Here is an 18,015-nt window from a genome sequence, read left to right as displayed (position 1 = left end):
ATTGGAAAAGTTATATTTTTGGGCTACAACCCCTGGCCAGGGCTGAACTTAAGAAATTTTCTCTCTTCTCTCTTTGAACACAGACCACAGGCACGACAAGTTACTTACTATTTGGGGCAATCTAGATGCTCTCATCTTTAGTGGAATTGCCATCAGATCTTTGTTTAAAGAAATGACAATGGGACAACACAGCCTATCATTACAACCAAGTCACCACTCTGCAGAGAAATGTGTGGCCAGGGCAATTCAGACACAGCAAATCACTCAGGCTGCAATCCTATATTTCTTGCTTGGGAGGAAGTCTTGTTGAACCGAATAAGATTAACATCTGAGTAGAAATACACAGGATTGTCGTTAATCAATTAGGAACAGATCACCCTGGCAGCTGGTGACCACCAGGATAGTAAGGTTTAACCATCTAAAATATCTGTTGATAGTACCATCTTTTCAGAAGTTATCCTTCACTTTCTCTTATAGTGGTTGCCAGCTTTATAATCAGTTCCAAAACTGTTCAGGCAAGTAGAAGAACTTTTCTGAGCTGAAGTTGTCAGGTGCTAGCTGTCCAACCATTGTTACTTTGTTAGGTTACTATATTTTATGTTGCTGCCAAAAATATTTTTCACTGTATTTTAAACTAAACACATTTCCCCTAGATTATTTTAATGTTTCTGTTAGCAGTGTCAGGATCCTTCAGGTAAAAACAAGAGTATGAATCTAATAGAGAAGAACAACCTGAGCTCTTATTTTCTAGGGGAGCTAATTTACTAATTTACAAGTCAGTCTCCTAACCATGATGCTACAGGAGCTCTCTGAACTGGAATTCACATTAGCCTCTGATGGGTTCATTTAGCAGGCGGGTCAGACCACAGTTTCTACAAGTATTTAGTCATACAGTTATGATTCCTGAAACATAATCACTGGAAATCTTAACAGTAATGTCTTGCCCCACAGGGAGATTATTTCAGTGGCACATGGAAACAGCAGTTGCTTTGAGGGCCTCTTAAACACCAAGGATCTAACCTCCCCTCCCCAAAACATTAAGAAACCACATTTAAGCACAAGATTTGGCTGCCAGGAATGTATAGGATAGAGAACATGGCTAGGCCAGGCCCAGAGTTTTAAAGGTTTGAGAAAATACTGCCTAAAGTTATGACTAACTGAGAAAATTAAGAGTTTTGTTTCTTCAAAGGAATTGTATTAACAGTCACACAGGAATGGCAAGGGAGAAACAGATGGAGGTCAAAGTAATCAAGAGGTTAAAGATGCATCTGGTTTTTTGTTCTTCAGTAGTAAGAGCAGTGTTCCCAACAGACTAGGAACATGCTTGGGACTGAATTACCTGAAGGCTCATAGAGAAGATGTAACTAAAGAATCATTTTAGATTATATACCTAATAAAGACCCAGAACATGGAAAAGTTTCTTTCTGGAGGGTTACAATTTCCAGAAACCACTAGCCAACATGGTCACTGGAAGTTTTGGCTGGTGGGTTCTGGAAGCATAGTCCAAAACAGGAATTTCTCCCAGTTCTGCTTGGACCCTGACATTATCTTCAGAAGTTTCTTTCCATCCATCCTCACCAGCTGAGACCCATATGATCCATACGTTACACAAAATGAGATATAGATGCTAGTGGAGAAAGGGATATTCCAATGATGGAAAGTGTGTCTGGTGTCTTTTTTGTGGTCTTTTCATCACCAGGTGAAATCTCCTCTCCCCCATTTGAGAATCCTGAACTGAGCTTTGGCTCTGTTGGATATTTGTCATGACACCATGTACACTTCTATGCTGTTGTATCTCTCCTGCTGAAACTGGTATTCTAAAAGTTTTAGGCTAGAATCTGTACACTATTTGTATTATTTTGTGACCATTAATTTTAACACTGACTCTTTCAAGCCATCTAGACTACCCTGTTACCAGGTGGGGCACAAATGAGATTCTTGGTAACATGAAGGCAAGGTGTGGCTTCAGGCACTTGCACATGCACAAATACCTCTTGGTGAAATCTTTGAAGCAGAGCCGCAACTTATTGTGGTGCCGATACAGCTTGGGGTCATCAGGGATCTCAGCCAGGAACACCTGTGCCACTTCCAGTGGGCCCTGAAACATAACAGGCCATGGGGTCAAGATGGGGCGGGGAGGTCCTGACTCCATTTGGAGCTTGAGAGAAGAGGCAGAGCTCTTAAAACCTCACTAATACCCACCCTACATACAACCTGTTGCACAATCTGATCATCCACTCTTAGACATTATGATGGTGCAAAGGTTCTTCAATCCCATGTTTCCTCCCCCTGCTCTCAGCATCAGTTTTAACCTAAAATGGCTGCTCTTGTCTTTTCTAGGATTAGACTCTGTTCTCATTCCACTCCCTGATCTCACCCCATAGGCCCTGCCCACAATAAATAATTTTTTCCTATTCAATAGTCACCTGGTTGACTATGGTGCCAACACATCCCTGAAGCACCATCTGCAACATTTTGGCATCAGGTGGATCCTGGTGGGTGGCAAAAGCCAGCTCCTGGGTCTTCTTCTGCATGTCCTCAATGGCAACCTCAATTGGGATGAGAATAATCTGGGGACAGAGACCAAACATTGGAAACACAAACAGTAAATCCTGTGCACCCAGGGATGTATTTTATTTAAAAAATAACACAAAACAATCCAAATCAAGCAAAATAGAATTCTGTGATCTGCACATATTACACAAACTGTGCATATCTGTATGACCACTTTCTTATCATTTGTTCTGCAATGTTTGTTATTTTGCATACAGTAATTTGTTCTGGTTTTGTCTGTCACATCAGGAGCAGCCTAGAAGCTTTAGAGAACACTGAATCCAACTCCTGCTCACTTTTCCAGCAATCAAAATATTACATGCCCACTTCTCCAGCTTTGAGAGTTCAATGGGACTGTGGGCTCACTTACTTTTGAGCTTATATCTACTTCCACAGAGGCTACAATGATTCTCAGCAAGTTGAAGGCAGATGTGGTCAAGAAAGAATCCCAAAAAGCTGAATTTTGTATTATGTACTGCAGTCTATACTTTTTTCATCCCCAAAAACTGCAGCACACAAGCTCTGTATGCTCCTCGCTCACATGCCTCCAAATACTCCTCCCCACCTGCCCCAAAGTACCTCCTCCTTGTGGATGACATTGATGCGGGTTTTGATGTAGGGGAAAGCATGTGAAGTGGTGAGCAAAGTTTTGCGCTTGAACTGCTCATGGAGATCACCATGTGCTCGTCCATCCAATGTGAACGGTGTACAAAACATGAAGGTGCGCAGGTTGTAGTTCTTGTCAAAATACGTGACACGATCCTTCAACTCATATGTGTCAAAAAATGGTTCCACGTAAGTCAACTGGATGTATGCCTGTGGCAGGAAAGACAGGACAGTGGCAGGGAAAAGTCAGCAAGTGCTTCCCATGAGCTCAGATTATCTTTTGAACTATCAATATAATATGCTAGGCCCATGGGGCTGTGGGAGAGAATCACCTTCCACCAAACTCACACCTGGACAGGCACGAGAAAAGCAAGGAGACTGGAGCCCTTTCTTGACTCTTGCTAATCCCATTATTACCCTAGAATTTCAGATGCCTAGAGATAGTGCTATATGTTTATCAACAGTGCATTCAATCATTTCTACTCTGTATGCAGGGCAGCGGAGAAAGAATATATTAACTCAGGTCCACTGCTTAGAAAAGACTCCTTTTGTGGACGAAAAGACTGTGCAGACCGGCAAGAAAACCCGGCCTACGGGCAGAGTTGGAGGGTAGTGTCCACATGACGCACACCCCAGGTCTACCCCCAGGCCGGCATGACGCTGCGCGCTGCACCACATGACACAGCACCGAAGAAGCACCGTAAAGCCATGGTGCCACGGCTATTGCGCCCTTTGCAGGCCCCAAAATGGAGCCACTTTTTGTGGCTCTTTTTTGTGCCCTACAAAGGCCAGATTGGGGACACGGCGTGCAGTCACTGCGGCCCTGATCTGGCTGTAAAAGGGGTGACAAGGCCGCCCCTTAGGGGTGGTCTGCATAGCCCCTAAAACTCCCTAAATCTCTGTTACTACAAGTTACAGTACTCAATCTGAATGGGGGATTATAGGAGTTGTAAACCAAAATGTAACTTTACCAAGCTTTGTTCAGGTCTCACTCAGAATGTCCAGTGGTCAGCCTGAAAGAATCTCTCTGCCTGTAGCTCCATAGCCTGTTATGCAATTCAGTTCCAAACCACTTGGGGCATTTTTGGTAGTTATTCCAGCCCAACAAGGGTCACAGATCAGTGCTTCAGTGCCTTTACAGTGATCAGCTGACTAATGCAACACACTTGGATGCAAGAGAAAAACTACCTTGTTGGGATCCAGTTTTGCCTTGTCAACAGGGTTTGAGCCTTTGATGATTTCTACCATTTCATGCCCAAAGCGCTCCGCATAAAACTCCTGCAGAGGGAAGGGAAACAAAGAAGTGGTTTAGGGCAAAGCAAAAGGGACAGAGAAAGTTCTGGATGCCTGCAGCTGTTCAGACCAAGGAAAATCCCTTGCAGCTGTCATGGAATAAGAATTATTCTGTGCTTCTCAGGGCAAAATCAGACACTGTCTGTGTTTATTAAACATGCATTTACCAACTTTGCTGAGAACGGGGCAGGGTAGGTCCACTTACATTTAAAAATAAGCATATGTGATGGAAGCAAGGCCCCCCTCCTTTTTTGCTCACATACTTTCAGTCATTTTCCCTGGCCCAGCACCGACACCAGAAGCAAGTAGTGTGGGAGAAAACAGTAGTGTGGGAGAAATTAGGACCTGAGATTTGCAGGACAGGGGTGGAAGCTTCTCCTCCTAAACTTATTTCATTAAAAAAGAGACCCATCCACATTTCCACTTGCTGAATGGGCAAGTGCATGTTTCACAACACCGAGATTATTTTGGTTCAGCCCTCAGAGTAAATGATAAGAAAAGCCTTAGGACCCAAGACTGGGAACTACATGGACTATAGCCGATGACAGTCTTGGGAGACTCTATCAGCAATGTTCTGGCTCCAGAGCCACAGCCTTTTCCTTTACGGTCATTTTAGCTGCGCTTGGACGACAGGTGGGCCGAGGACCAATGGTGTCAAGGCTAAAGAGAGAGAAAGAAACATGCATTTCTGAAGTGGAGAGACTGAAGGAAAGGAGTTCCAGCCGGCAGACTGAATGCAGACTGCAAACCACTCGCGATGACAATCGGGAATGTAGATTCATCAGGGGGTGGTCTGTAATTGCTGGATTTTATAAAAGAAGAACGAAAGGGAACTGCTTGTTCTAAGTTACAGCTTCCTGTATACAGTACTGCTTCAGTCATATTAACCACTACTACACTATTTTCAACAAGATGAGATGTGACAAACTGAATGCTTAGAAACATAGAAGCCAAATATTGGCAGAACTGTCAACTAAGGACAAACCCTTTTACACAGAATGGAACTTTTAAATGAAGTGAGGATAATGTTAACTGAACAGAATGCCTTCTCCTACATCCTTCTTGGCTCCCTCTACGGTTCCCAGCAGTGTCACTTTAGATCAAGGTGGGTAACTGTGGTAGATCCAGGGGCACGTTTTCTGACCTAAGGACACTCCAGGGGCCACACAAACTACCAAAAATGCAAATAAAAACAAAATCTGAAATGGACAGAAGTTCATTTCTGATTTGAAAAACAGAGGGTATTGAAAAATGCAAAGGGGGGATTTGCAACCTATTTAAAAAGTGACCTTTTTTAAAGGAAGCGTCAGGAGAAGAGCAATGAGAGGAATCTAGAAGGGGTCAAGGGGCTCTGAGAGGCCACATTTGACTCAGGAGCTATACTTTGCCCACCCCTGCTTAGATGGTGAGAGCCAGCATAGTGTAGTGGTTTCAGCATTGGACTACAATTCTGGAAACCAGGGTTCGGATTTCAGCTCGGCCATGGAAATCCACTGGGTGACCCTGGGCAAGTCACTCTCAGCCTCAGAGGAAGGCAAAGGCAAAGCCCCTCTGAAAAAAGTTTCAAAGAAAACCCTGTGACAGGTTTGCATTATGATCCTCCTTAAGGTGGAAATGTCTTGAAGGCACACAATCACACAGCTTTAAATGGAAAGCTCCCCTGAGAGAAGCCAGTATTCATTCATTCATTCATTCATTCATTCATTCCCTCACTATAAAGCAGGAAGCCCACTGTGGAGGTTATCTAAATACTAAATAGCAGGTAACCTACATGGAATTCAACTAGTCTGAACAACATATAAGCCTACACTACACTGAGCACATATCTGCCAGTAAGCTAAGGCAGGCAGTGTGCCAGATGTACAAGCAAAACAGTACATGTGAACATACTTATTAACCTCAGCAACTGAATCCACCTGAGCTCTATGTTGCCCTGCCCTGGTCTACACCCTCGTTCCCTCCTGCCAGGCATTACATTCCCTCCACTCGTGCTCACCTTACTACTTGACTCATGCATCTTACAAGGACAGATAATGATCACCAATTACCAGACATTAATCCTCTTTTGCATTAGTCTCCCAGCCTGAGGCCGGCCATCAGCACAGAACAATACACATGCAAATCACTCCTGCATTCCCAGGCTCACACAGTATATATACCCCCAACTTTTTCCAGGCAAAGCATTCTCTGAAGATGCCAGCCACAGATGCTGGCGAAACGTCAAGAAGAAACTCTTCTGGAACATGGCCACATAGCCTGAAAAACCCACAAAAAACTAACAAGGACACTTTCACTCTTACCTCAAGTCGGTGAGATATTTCAGCCAATTTGGTGATTGAGGGTTCCTTGTAAACAAACTCTTGCTCGTCCAGGTCTCCAAACTTCGAGCCATAAAAGCCAACCCGGAAGTATGTTCCAAACATTCTCTACATGACCTAAAGGGATAGAATGAAAGGCACTATGAGAAAAGGTGTGGCAGTTTGTAAACTGACAGTAAGCACAACATCCACCCAAACTACAGTGGACCCTTGTTATACGTTGAAAAAACCTGTGTATAAGAAGGGCCAACTGTACTCCCAGAGCTTCTCTTCCTGGAATTTTGCATATCCAGAAATAACAAATAAAAAACCTGGTACTTGAGAGCCAGAAAATGACATTTTTGTTCCTATTTTAATTAGGTCCACAATGAACTATCACAGTGACTACTAAAATTATTTAGGGTGTTCACATGGGGATAAAGGACAAATACAGTGATCTGAAACAACAGGTTACAACTAATATAATTATCTATATAACAAGCTACCCTTTGGGAAAGAAAGGAGGGAATGAAGGTGTAACAAAGGCACATATCAAAAGTGGTTATTTTATTGGTGTAACATCAATATATTCCAATTGCTTTTAACAAACATTTTAAAAATCATTTTGACAGCAATTTTTCATGTTTTATGCCCTTCTCTTATCACTTTTAATCTATCACTCAACCCCAAATTAATGCATAATGAAAAGTGTAATGCAGAGTTGTTTTTAAAGCACTGTGACAAGTAATAATGAAGTCGTTTCAAAGTACAATAATGAGTAATAGAAATCAAATACTTTCAAAAAAGTAACTTTTCCCAGACTGGGCAAACTCTATTATCTGTCCCCCTGAAACCTACAATGGTTGGCCTGATCAAGTTCTGCAGTTTTAGTGTCTCCCCTAGTTATTCCTCCCCAAATCATTTCTGGTGAGACTGATATAGTTCACTGCTCCTCCCTGCTAAATTTCCATGGTGCTTTAACTTACCAAGTCAAGGCAGGACCAAGAGGAGTTGGCAGGATCAGTAAAATGAGTAGGAAGCAAAACAAGAAAGAGGCATTAGAAAGGGTATGGCATATACTGGAATACAGCAAATGCCACAAAAGAATGGAACAGAAGATGGAGAACTGACTTAATGTTTTGTTCTAAAAAGGCCATATATTACTAAGATCATCTCTTATGGTGGTGACAGTAGTTCCTAAGGATCTGTGCAGACAAATCTCCAGAAACCTCTAGCTGGTGTACCAGACCATCTCTTACACACATCTTATCATAAAAGTGTGGGGTGGGGGTGTGGGATCTGAATATTTGCAAGAAATATATGCATACACCGAACTCAGGACTAGTACATTCCTCTCTAGGAATAAGCCACTCTAATACACAACTGACATTGTAAAGATGAAATCTTTTTAAGTGAACCAGCATTCAGTGTAAGTATTTTAGCAGTTTATAATACAATATGATCAAAGAATGAAAATTAAAATGTTTAAAGTGATCTTATAAGACTGGAAAAGACCCACTCATTAACATCAGAGTTCAAGATCCTTGTATAAACAGGTGTTGGAGAGGCAGAGAATAGAAGATGCACAGCCATTGATTTCCCAGCACATTTAACAGCATTTGCAAGCAATTTAACTTAATGGTATGGTCTGTATAAAAAGGTTGTATTAGCTGCTCCTGGCTGTAACTGCATGTTTTAACTGACCACCCTTTAAGGCACACAACTCTGATTGATGAACTAGATCTCAGCTGTGTGTGGCCCTGAGTAGGACTGCTCAACCCCCCAGTCCTGGAGAAAGATTGTTGTTCCTACTAACAGTTAACAGACAGAGCAAAATGCACCACACCAACTGCAGACTGGTGTGGTGGTGTTTTCCTCCCCAGTGGAACACTGCCAGGAAATTATGAGGTCAATGGGCTTATCAGCATGAGCTTTTTGAAAAGGGCCAAACCTGCACAGGATGTGGTGGTGGTGCTGGCGGTAGAAAATCTGCAATACAGAAAGCTGCCATGCAAGGCACACTTCAAGAGGAATTCCTCGCCAAAGCCAATCAGCATAATGAAAACGGTGTGCAAATATATATACATTTCTGTTCCGGCAATGTGATCTCAAATATGTTATCTCATATTTGACTTGATATTTGATCTTTTTAACTTGTTGCCTGCTTGTTTTATCTAATTCTATCTTGTATTATTATCTATTGTTTTATATGTATTTTGTTATTATCCTGTAGAATGTACGCCTTTGGCAGGTTTCATTTTTATTGATTTCACTGATTGTATGAATAATAATAATAATAATCATCATCATCATCATCATCATCTCATATACTGAACAAATTGCCCAGCATCAGCCTACACCCAATGTACTAAATGAAGAAATACCTAAGAGCTAGGAGGGTCTCTCCAGAGCGCACAGGGACATTCTCCAGGGCCCTCTGGTGTCTTCCTGCCACACAGTGGTGCTCCTTCTTCATATAATATATACTTCATATACCATGACTGTTATCTTCTTTGTACCTAAATGACTACCTTATGCATGCCCAGGTCTTGTGTAAGGAGATAAATTAAAGATATATTTTTGCAAACATTTGCAGGCATGTAGCTGGAGAAGGAAAACAGCAGTACAGATGTGGAACTACTGTCATGAAAGACACTTTCACAAAATCATAGAGTTGGAAGAGACCAAAGGGCCATCCAGTCCAATCCCCAATTCAGAAACTTTGACAGCACTGTGTGTGTTTATTTTAACTGTGGAGATCAATACCATTTGAAGGCATGCAAACAGATTTTCCAGTCAGTGACCATGCACAAGAAAGATCTGGGACGCCATTCTTTGTTCTTTGAAACTACAGGAAATGATTTGTGATAAGCAAACAGAAGAAGGGCAGAAATGACTACGAAGTAAGACAGCATGCACAATCACACAAACACAGATAAAGAAAAAGCAAGATTTATGGTAGCCTACCTCCCAGCCAGAGGCCTGATTGACAGGACAAAGGGGACAAGCAGGAGGACAAAGAAAACAGGAAGAAGGTAGTTAATTTATTTGAAACTCAGAATGCTATAGCCACAAGGTGAACATTGGTTTGATATGAACGTAACAATGTTTTTTCCACACCAGTAAAGGGGAAAGGTAGAGGAACTCTGCAATGCAACCCCCTCCCTGCCTGCTCCTGCTAGTACTTGGAGCATTTAAAAAGTAGGCAAGTGGAGCTTAGTTCTCTTTGTGAAGGCCTTTTATAGGTATCACTTGAGATCATATGCAAGAACTAGCTATACAGACTAGCACAGTGACAACCAACTTCAGATCCTAAAATACCTTATTATTATTATTATTATTATTATTATTATTATTTTTCCAGAACTGAAAGAGCCGGTCTTTATTTATTGAGGAATAAAGTAAACCTGAACGAAATTAGTGGCATTAATTTTGTTCGCACTTTTTAATATGAGACTCATGTGTCTTGGCTTTGAACATGAGGCTAACCCACTAGGCCTTACCTCTACCCAAGAGCTGGGAAATGGTACTTTTGAGGACTGCAACTCTCAGAATGTCCACAGGCCATAAGGCATTCTGGAAGCTATGATTGAAAGAAGTAGGATTTTAAAGACCTGGGACTGCCCCATAAACCTGAGAATTCTGGGCTCTCATGCACTTCTTACTGTGATGCCCATTCTTCCCTCTGAGATTGAAAAGGGGTCTGAGAGAGGCAGAGGTAATGGTCTTCAGCTCAACAAAGGGGGTAATGATGCTTCTCATTGTACTGTCATAGGGGCAGGGATTCTTTCATGAGCTGTTAGTCCAACTCTCTGCCATACATCAGAACTACCTACACATCTGAAAATGCCACCCCCACTCAAATTACAGTGTGTCAGAGTTTGCGGGGGGTTTGGAAAAGGAAACACCATGCCAGAAGCAGATACCCAATTCAGAAAGTTTCCTCAGCAGAAGGTTTTCGAGCTGACGCTATAGCTAGTGGAATCATCCAGCTTCTTGGCTCTAGTTGCAACAGATTCTGACCTGCATATCCACTTTATATTTACTTCTTCTGGAAGGGGTAGTAAAATGAGAGTATGGACATAGCTGGGCAAGCACCCAGGAAAAGAAGAGTTCATGCGGGCTCCCTGCCCCCCTTCCCCCCAAATAAGCACTGCCACAAGAGGCTGTTTTTACTCACTTGGTTGGTGATCTTGCTGAAGGCATCTTGCAGTTTGCCGTGCAGCATTGCTAGCTTCTTGAAGTCACGACTAGCTTCATGGATGGGAATGAGGATCTTGTAGACCTCATTGACAGCCTCGTAAAGTCCACCCTGAAGAGAGTCAGAAAATGGATCAGGCCACTGAAAATAGGCAGGATCACTTGAGCAATTAGGGCAGACCTGGGCCTTTGAAAAGCAAGTGGCAACAAATCCAGATGGCAAAAATGAGGGACAATGGAGGCACACAGAGGTGTTCAGGCTGGTGTCTGGAAGCAGCTAGCCATTTCAAAGAGTATCAAGCAGGGAGACAGAAGCTGGGAAAATAGCCTTTGGGGCTGTAACTCCAAGAAAGACACAACTAACACAGCAGCAGCCATGTTGGCTGGGCAATTCTGAGTGGTATAGATCAAAAATTATTTTGTTTCCAAGCTATGATAGGGCTAAACAATATGTGACTCTTCAGATGTTATTGGACTATCATTCCCACCAGCGCAAGGCTGAAGAGTTAATGTTGAGAGAAGATGGGAAGTGCAATCCGCTAACATTTAGAGGGCAAAAAGTTTCCTTTCCCTGGCTTATGAATACCCCAGTCTGCACCCACACGATGAATTGACCAGAGTGGAAGTGAGCAGCTTCAAAGGTCCCCAGTGGCTCCAGGTATCATTTGACTCTTGTAGGGAACTGAAACCACTGGGTTCCACTTCTGTATCCTCAGCAGTGATGTGACTGTGATACAGCACCTGGCAGACCAATTTCCAACAGTCACCAGAGCAGAGGGAGGCACACATGGGAGGCCAGATATGCCTAATAATTGGGAAACAATCTATTGCAGAAGGGCACTGCCTGTGTATTTCCAGCAGGCCTCCACAGGCGTATGCCAGAAATCTGGCAATGAAGGGAAACAAATAGTACTGTAAGTAGACCTGAGACCAGGCAGAAAGTTTAGTGTGCAGGTTTGCCAAAAGCCGGTCATTATTCTTTTCTAAGGAATAAAGCTTTAACAAGGTTGGTGGAGAATCCTTTAAGAATTATTTTTTTAGTACTATAAGAAGAAGTATTAATTATATTATTTATATAATTAGTTGATATTGGAATTCCAACCAGCCTCTCAATCCAGCTATGGAGAATGAATTATGCACATTGATATATTTGTTCTTAATTGCTAGGCCAGCTTTGACTTATGATGACTCTAGCAAACTCAGGGCTGTGCCTTCCCTGACTGAGTCTATCCATTTATAATGTGGTCCTCCTGCTGCCTCCCACTTTACTCCCACATTATCATCTTTTCTAATGAGTCATGTCATCTTGTGATATTTTTTATTTTCAACTGCCTCATCATCGGGTTTTTGTGGTAAAAGCCATTCAGAAGTGGTTTACCAGAACCAACCTCTGAGCAGTACTTATAAAAGTTAGGCCTTGGGCAAACCACTCTCTCTCAGCTTCAGAGGAGCGCAATGACAACCCGCCTCCTGAAGAAACTTTTTAAGAAACCCCTATGATAGGCTCACCTTAGGATCGTTATAAATCGGAAACAACATGAAGGCACACAACAACAACAACAAATTGCTATTGCTGTTACTTCTGAGAGATCCTCTGCCAGTGTCAGCTCAGTAGCTGTTTGGTACATTTAGTCTGCCTTCTCTGCAAAAGCTTGTCTGACATGGGAGACCCCTCCAGCAGCACTGGTCCCATGAGCATAGCCTCTTGCCTTACAGAGGTGTGCAATCCCACCACCATGGAAAGGAAATGCCATGGTGGGACATTAATATTACTTTACACTAATTATGCACAATTAACTAATAACTGTAATTTTGTGCCCTGAGATATCTGTAGACTTTTTGTTTTGTTTATAAGAAAGGGCTCAGTAAAAAGAACCCAGCCATCCTGCACCTAGTTCCATTTGCTTAATTTTCACTGAAATAAAATGGGACCAGGATGCTACAAAAAAAAGCATGAACATGCTGCTGAGAAATGGTAAAAACAATACCACTGAAGCCAAAATACATCTCTTTCTTGAGAAAAGGCACCCAGATGTGCAATGGCACATTTGCTACACTACAAACAGAAAGTCTGGAAACAATCACAGTACATAGGTTTAAGCCATAACATGTGGCAAAAATGGTCAGAACTAACAGAAAATAGCAACAGTGTCAGGGTGGGGCAGAAGACCAGTTATGAAACTGGAAGGCAAAAATTTGGGAAGGGTCCTCTATTTGACCATTTAAAAAACAGTCCAGAGCATCCAAGTTTCTAAAAGATAGCAGGTTTCTCTTCCTAGTACTAAAACAAAGTTGGGCAAAGACCTGTGGGCAGTATGTGGTCCCTGAAGCCCTCAACCTCATTCCTATTTATTTATTTATTTTAAAAAATAGCATGATCTTTGGACAATTTTTGTCCCCAGATCTCATAGACACTTCCCCAAATTGTGTGAAAAACATGAAAATATCCAGCCCCAACAAGCATTGCAGAACCGCATACTACTCTCAATATCTATTTTTCCTTTGCTATTCCTTGTAAGTGATTTGACTTTACTTCACTTCCTGTTGCTATTTTGGGAAGGGCAGGAGAGGAAAACTGAGGTATTTGGATGGGGGAAGAGGGCACAACCTGCAGGGTGGGTAGGGAAAGAATATTGGCTCCTTTCCCTCCACCGGCCTCCTCCCCAAATGCTAAAAGGAAGGAGAAGAGCTCAGTCTGTGCTTAATAAGCTATCCTCCTATGGTACTTGAAACCAAGAGATTTCCAGACTGTGGATTCTGCTTCTTCCAGAGGAGGCAGAGGTTTCCACTCTCAGATACAGAGACTGCTTTCATGTGCTATCCTATCCCATCCTCCAAGCCCTCAAGGGTGCCATATGTTAAGCCCAGCTCACCATAGTAAATGAGGAAGCTGCTTGCTCAAGTAACCCTACAAGCCCCTGCTCAGTGAAATACTTTCCAGAGCAGATGCCCTCTTCATCAGGGGAGAGGACGTCATCTGAGACAGCAGACTCTTCCAGCACATTGGAGGAGATGTTCTTGGAAAAAGAAGAGAAGTTACTGTAAGAGGAAGAACAGCCCTTGAGCTGGACAAAGCATGAATTTAGACTATCAAGGGAGCGAGTGAGGAAAGGGTGGCCTGCACATTGATTGTAACTTTCAAGACAGTTTCTCTGGACTCCCAAAATCCCTGTCCCTCTCCCTTTTGGATAGGGAGTGCTCGACATAGTGGGGGAAACGTTGCTGTGCCCCTCCAGATATTTTAGGTTTAGGGAGACCTTTTTAAAAAATAGAACCGACTTCCAATTCAGTTCCTAATTATTATTACTGTTGTTGTTGTCATTGTTGTTATTATTATTTATTTTTAGCGTGCCTCTCCCTATGGATCGAGGCGCATTACAATAGAAATAGTAAAAATACGAATAAAGTAAATCATAAAATATTTACAGTCCCCAACCCATCACCAACATAAAAAATAACACTTAATTAGAAATTCAAGAAAAAACAATCCAATTACAAATTCAAGTTAAAATTAATTAAAACAGTTAAAAGATGGGCAGATAGTAAAAACTGCTATGGGCAGACGGAGTTATCTTTTATTTTGGGAGGTTGGTCAGTCAGGGAAGGCCTGCCGGGAGAGATCCGTCTTGTCTGCCTTCTCCTCCGGCAGATCGTTCCAGTTTTGGAGCAGCTGATGAAAAGATCCTCTTGGAAACAGCCTGGTCTTCTTTGGCAGTTGTAGGTTCTTCGCAGAGGACCTGAGAGTGCAGGATGGATTGTATGGAAAGAGGCGCTCCCGCAAGTAAGCTGGACCCAAGCCATGTAAGGCTTTAAAATAAAATAAAAGGCCTCTGACTCCCAGTCTCAGGCCTCAGTGGAGTACAACTTTCTATGCTCTGTCTTCAGTTCAGCTGGAGTGCACCTTGTTTACAGGAAGGAGGTAAACTGTAAGCTAGACCTTCTGCTCATTCAGCTCCTCCCCAGGGATAGCAAAACTGGAGTAGGCACACCAAGCACTGGGCTAGGAATGAACTAAAGGAATGGCTTGACACAGAAGACGAGCACTTGCCCCACGGGTGTCCTACTCCTGTCTCACCCTCTTCTTACCTGGAAAGTGACACAGCCCACAGGTAGGTAGCGACAGTCTTCCAGCATGCTCAGATATTCAGCCACCAGTGCAGCAGAGTGCACCAGACACTGTGCTGCCTCTGCATGGTTTCCACGCTCAGAGTGCTTTGCTGCCATGTTCTGCAGCCAGGTCAATCTCAGGTCTGGAGATGTCTGGTACCCCTTGGCTATCCTAAGAAATATGCAACAGTAAAAGACAGGAGCCTTGTTTCTATATACAGTGCGCCCGCGTTATACGCGGCTTTGAGCATACGTTCAAAGTCATGCATGAGTGCGCGGGGCACGCGGGGCATCATGTCCCATTCACATGAATGGGGCACGCTCCTGTGGCATGTGTCCCACACGCTGCCACAGGCACAAGCCCCATTTGAATGGGGCTTGAGCATCCGTGTATTTTCTCTTACGCGGGGGGGCGGGGGGGCGGAACAGATACCACGCGTAAGAGAAGGGTGGACTGTAATGGTTTTCCCACTGACTCTGTTTAGGATGACTTAAAACAGGAGAAGCTTTATTTCTATTACAGCACTTTTCACAAGCAAGGTGCTTTCCATTACAGTAACTGAAGTTCCCCAGCTATATTTTTGCCTTAAACAAAGATATCTACTCCTTTTAAAAGTAACTTGGAAGTGCTTTCACTTGCACTGATCAAATATGCAGCCCACTCATTATGGGTATCACCCAATAGATGAAAATCAGAAAACCATCCCCCAATGCCATAGTATCATTCCATTTCAATAACTTTCACCATTAATATTCATGGTATCTTCATTTTATTCTCCCCCCACCACCACCACCCCAAAAAAAAGAAGAAAAAAAAAGCTATCCAGCCTGAGTTGTGATACAGATTATCCTTCACAGCAAAGCCCCTAACTTTCCTATTCCCATTACAGGTCAGGCTATGTATGGACAAGATTTGTTTTCAATTGATGAAGCTGACACAAGTGAAAATGGTAGAACAAGATTATTTTGCCCTGTCTCAAAAATGTCAACATCCCTTGCTGAGGAAGCAAGATTGGTGGTGTGTCTATGGCTAGTATGAGATTTGAATCCTCTGCTATCTCAAGTTCAAATGCAGCCAAACTTGGCTTTTTAAATCTTGACTGAACCTCCCTGTGGTTAATTGTCCAGGAAGAAACTGAGGCCCGTTACAAACGGGCCGTTTTGTGCGTGCGGAACGCGCACTAGGGTTAGAAAGGGGCGGTGCTTCCGCACTCCCCTAACCCTAGTGTGTGCTCCGCATGCACAAAATGGTGGCGGCCGTTCCACATGGCCGCCGCCATGAGGACGTCACGACCGCGCCGCCTCTATACGGGGCATCCTCGCTCCGCACCAGGGCGCATAATGCGCCCTTTCCGTGGAGCAGGAAGGAGCTCCGTTTCGGAGCTCCTTCCTGGTTTGGTCCACTGGGTGCAGCCTTCAGACGGCTGCGCTCAGTGGACCAAAGGAGAAAGGGGCTCCTCCTCCCCACCACCGTGGGGTGTCCTTGGGGCTTCAAGCCCCAAAGACACCCCTTTCCAGGCTGCGGGGAAGCAGCCTTTTGCCGCTTCCCTGCAGCCTGAAAAGTGGCGGATTGGGGCCTCAGCGGCTGCCGTTCTCACCACTGAGGCCCCGATACCCCGGGGAAAGGGGCAGGTGCAGCCCACCCCAAACGGGTGGTCTGTAACCCGCCTGAGACTTCAAGTTATGCCCCCACATGCTTTCCTTCTGCTTTTCTAGCTGCGTAACTGGCTACTAACTCACCTGTACATCAGGTCTATCAGCATCTCTGGATCCTCCTGATGCTCCTTCATCTTGACTGTGTCTGTCAAAATCATGTGCAAGTTAAAGACAAGGTCCTGAACCTGCAGAGAGAGGAGAAAGCAAATTCTGTTGACAACCACAAAGAACCATGCATAGGTTTTTGTTATTATACCCTCGAGTCAATCTTGACCCATGGCAACCGTGTAGATGAGACATCTCCAAGACTCCCTATGCTCCGTTGCTCTGCTCTGATCCTGCAAATTCATACCCAAAACCTCCTTAATAGAAGCCATCCATATAGCATGTGGCCTTCCTCTCTTTTTGCTTCCCTCCACCTTTCATAGCATTTTTGTTTTTTCCAGGGAGTCATGCCTCTTCAAGTTGTGGCCAAAGTACAACAGCCTCAGTCTTGTCATCTTGGCTTCCGGAGAGATTCCTGGTTTGATCTGCTCTAGGACCCATTTGTTTGACTTCTTGGCTGTGCATGGAATATTTGTGTGTGTACATAGGTACATGACATGAATTTGAGCTGTGATGTTCAGAAAAGTGAGTACTCCCTGCATGAATATTTAACAGAATTAAAGTGAATACTTCTTCTGTTCTTCTATATGGGCAGGTCTGGGTTCACTTTAACCACTCAAATGTCATCCTCCACCCCCTTTCACAGATTCAAACACCAAGAACATATTATTGGAGCTTGGGATGACTAGGAAGTAAACCAATTGATTTGTCAGAAGATGGTAAATTTCACTAGCAACTGTGATTTCAGTTTTTGTTGAAGGTTTTTATGTGAAAATACTGATCAAAGGATTCTTTAAAATTCACATACGTAATTTGATGGCAAGACAGCACTGTAGTATTTTAAAATAAATCTGAGTGTCCCACTCATACATATTCTTGCAAAACTGAAAAGATGCCTAGTGATCCATAAAGATTAAATGATGCATCATTAATAGCAGAAGCTAGAGAAGAAATGCAATCTGTTTCCTTGATTTTGATTGGTACTTTCCTTGATAATAATAATAAAATATTTATTTGTATCCTGCCTCTCCCATTTGAGGAGCGAGGCGGTTTGATTAAAGAATTAATAATTAAGATATGCTCACAGAATAATTTCTTATTAAGCTTTTTTAAAAATCCAGAGCAAATCAATACAGCTTACTCTATGTAGTGATGTATTAAGTGTCTTTGTTAAACCATTATAATAAACAAGACAATG

General features: G+C 43.1%; 1 protein-coding gene across 4 annotated transcripts in view; it reads right to left on the bottom strand.

The window, feature by feature from the left end:
* The window catches only part of LOC149323499 (dedicator of cytokinesis protein 7-like), a 167,798-nt gene that overhangs the window by 7,239 nt on the left and 142,544 nt on the right, over positions 1 to 18,015 (bottom strand). For 2 of the 4 annotated variants that reach the window (XM_089489066.1, XM_089489068.1), the window contains exons 39-47: positions 16,797 to 16,897; positions 15,036 to 15,228; positions 13,823 to 13,966; positions 10,930 to 11,061; positions 6,753 to 6,878; positions 4,348 to 4,437; positions 3,133 to 3,369; positions 2,427 to 2,570; positions 1,992 to 2,098 (exon numbers count right to left, since the gene is read on the bottom strand). In XM_089489066.1, the coding sequence (XP_089345192.1) occupies positions 1,992 to 2,098; positions 2,427 to 2,570; positions 3,133 to 3,369; positions 4,348 to 4,437; positions 6,753 to 6,878; positions 10,930 to 11,061; positions 13,823 to 13,966; positions 15,036 to 15,228; positions 16,797 to 16,897 (1,274 nt within the window). Of the gene's footprint in view, positions 1 to 108; positions 329 to 1,991; positions 2,099 to 2,426; positions 2,571 to 3,132; positions 3,370 to 4,347; positions 4,438 to 6,752; positions 6,888 to 10,929; positions 11,062 to 13,822; positions 13,967 to 15,035; positions 15,229 to 16,796; positions 16,898 to 18,015 lie in introns of those variants that run through there. The other 2 variants (XR_016276060.1, XM_089489067.1) reach the window with 2 other exon arrangements.

This window comes from Sceloporus occidentalis, unplaced genomic scaffold (genome assembly GCF_023333645.1).
Source record: "Sceloporus occidentalis isolate IW3139 unplaced genomic scaffold, rSceOcc1.0.p SCAF_1, whole genome shotgun sequence".
Taxonomy (NCBI): Eukaryota; Metazoa; Chordata; class Lepidosauria; order Squamata; family Phrynosomatidae; genus Sceloporus; species Sceloporus occidentalis.
This window is presented reverse-complemented; position numbering and strand designations above follow the sequence as displayed.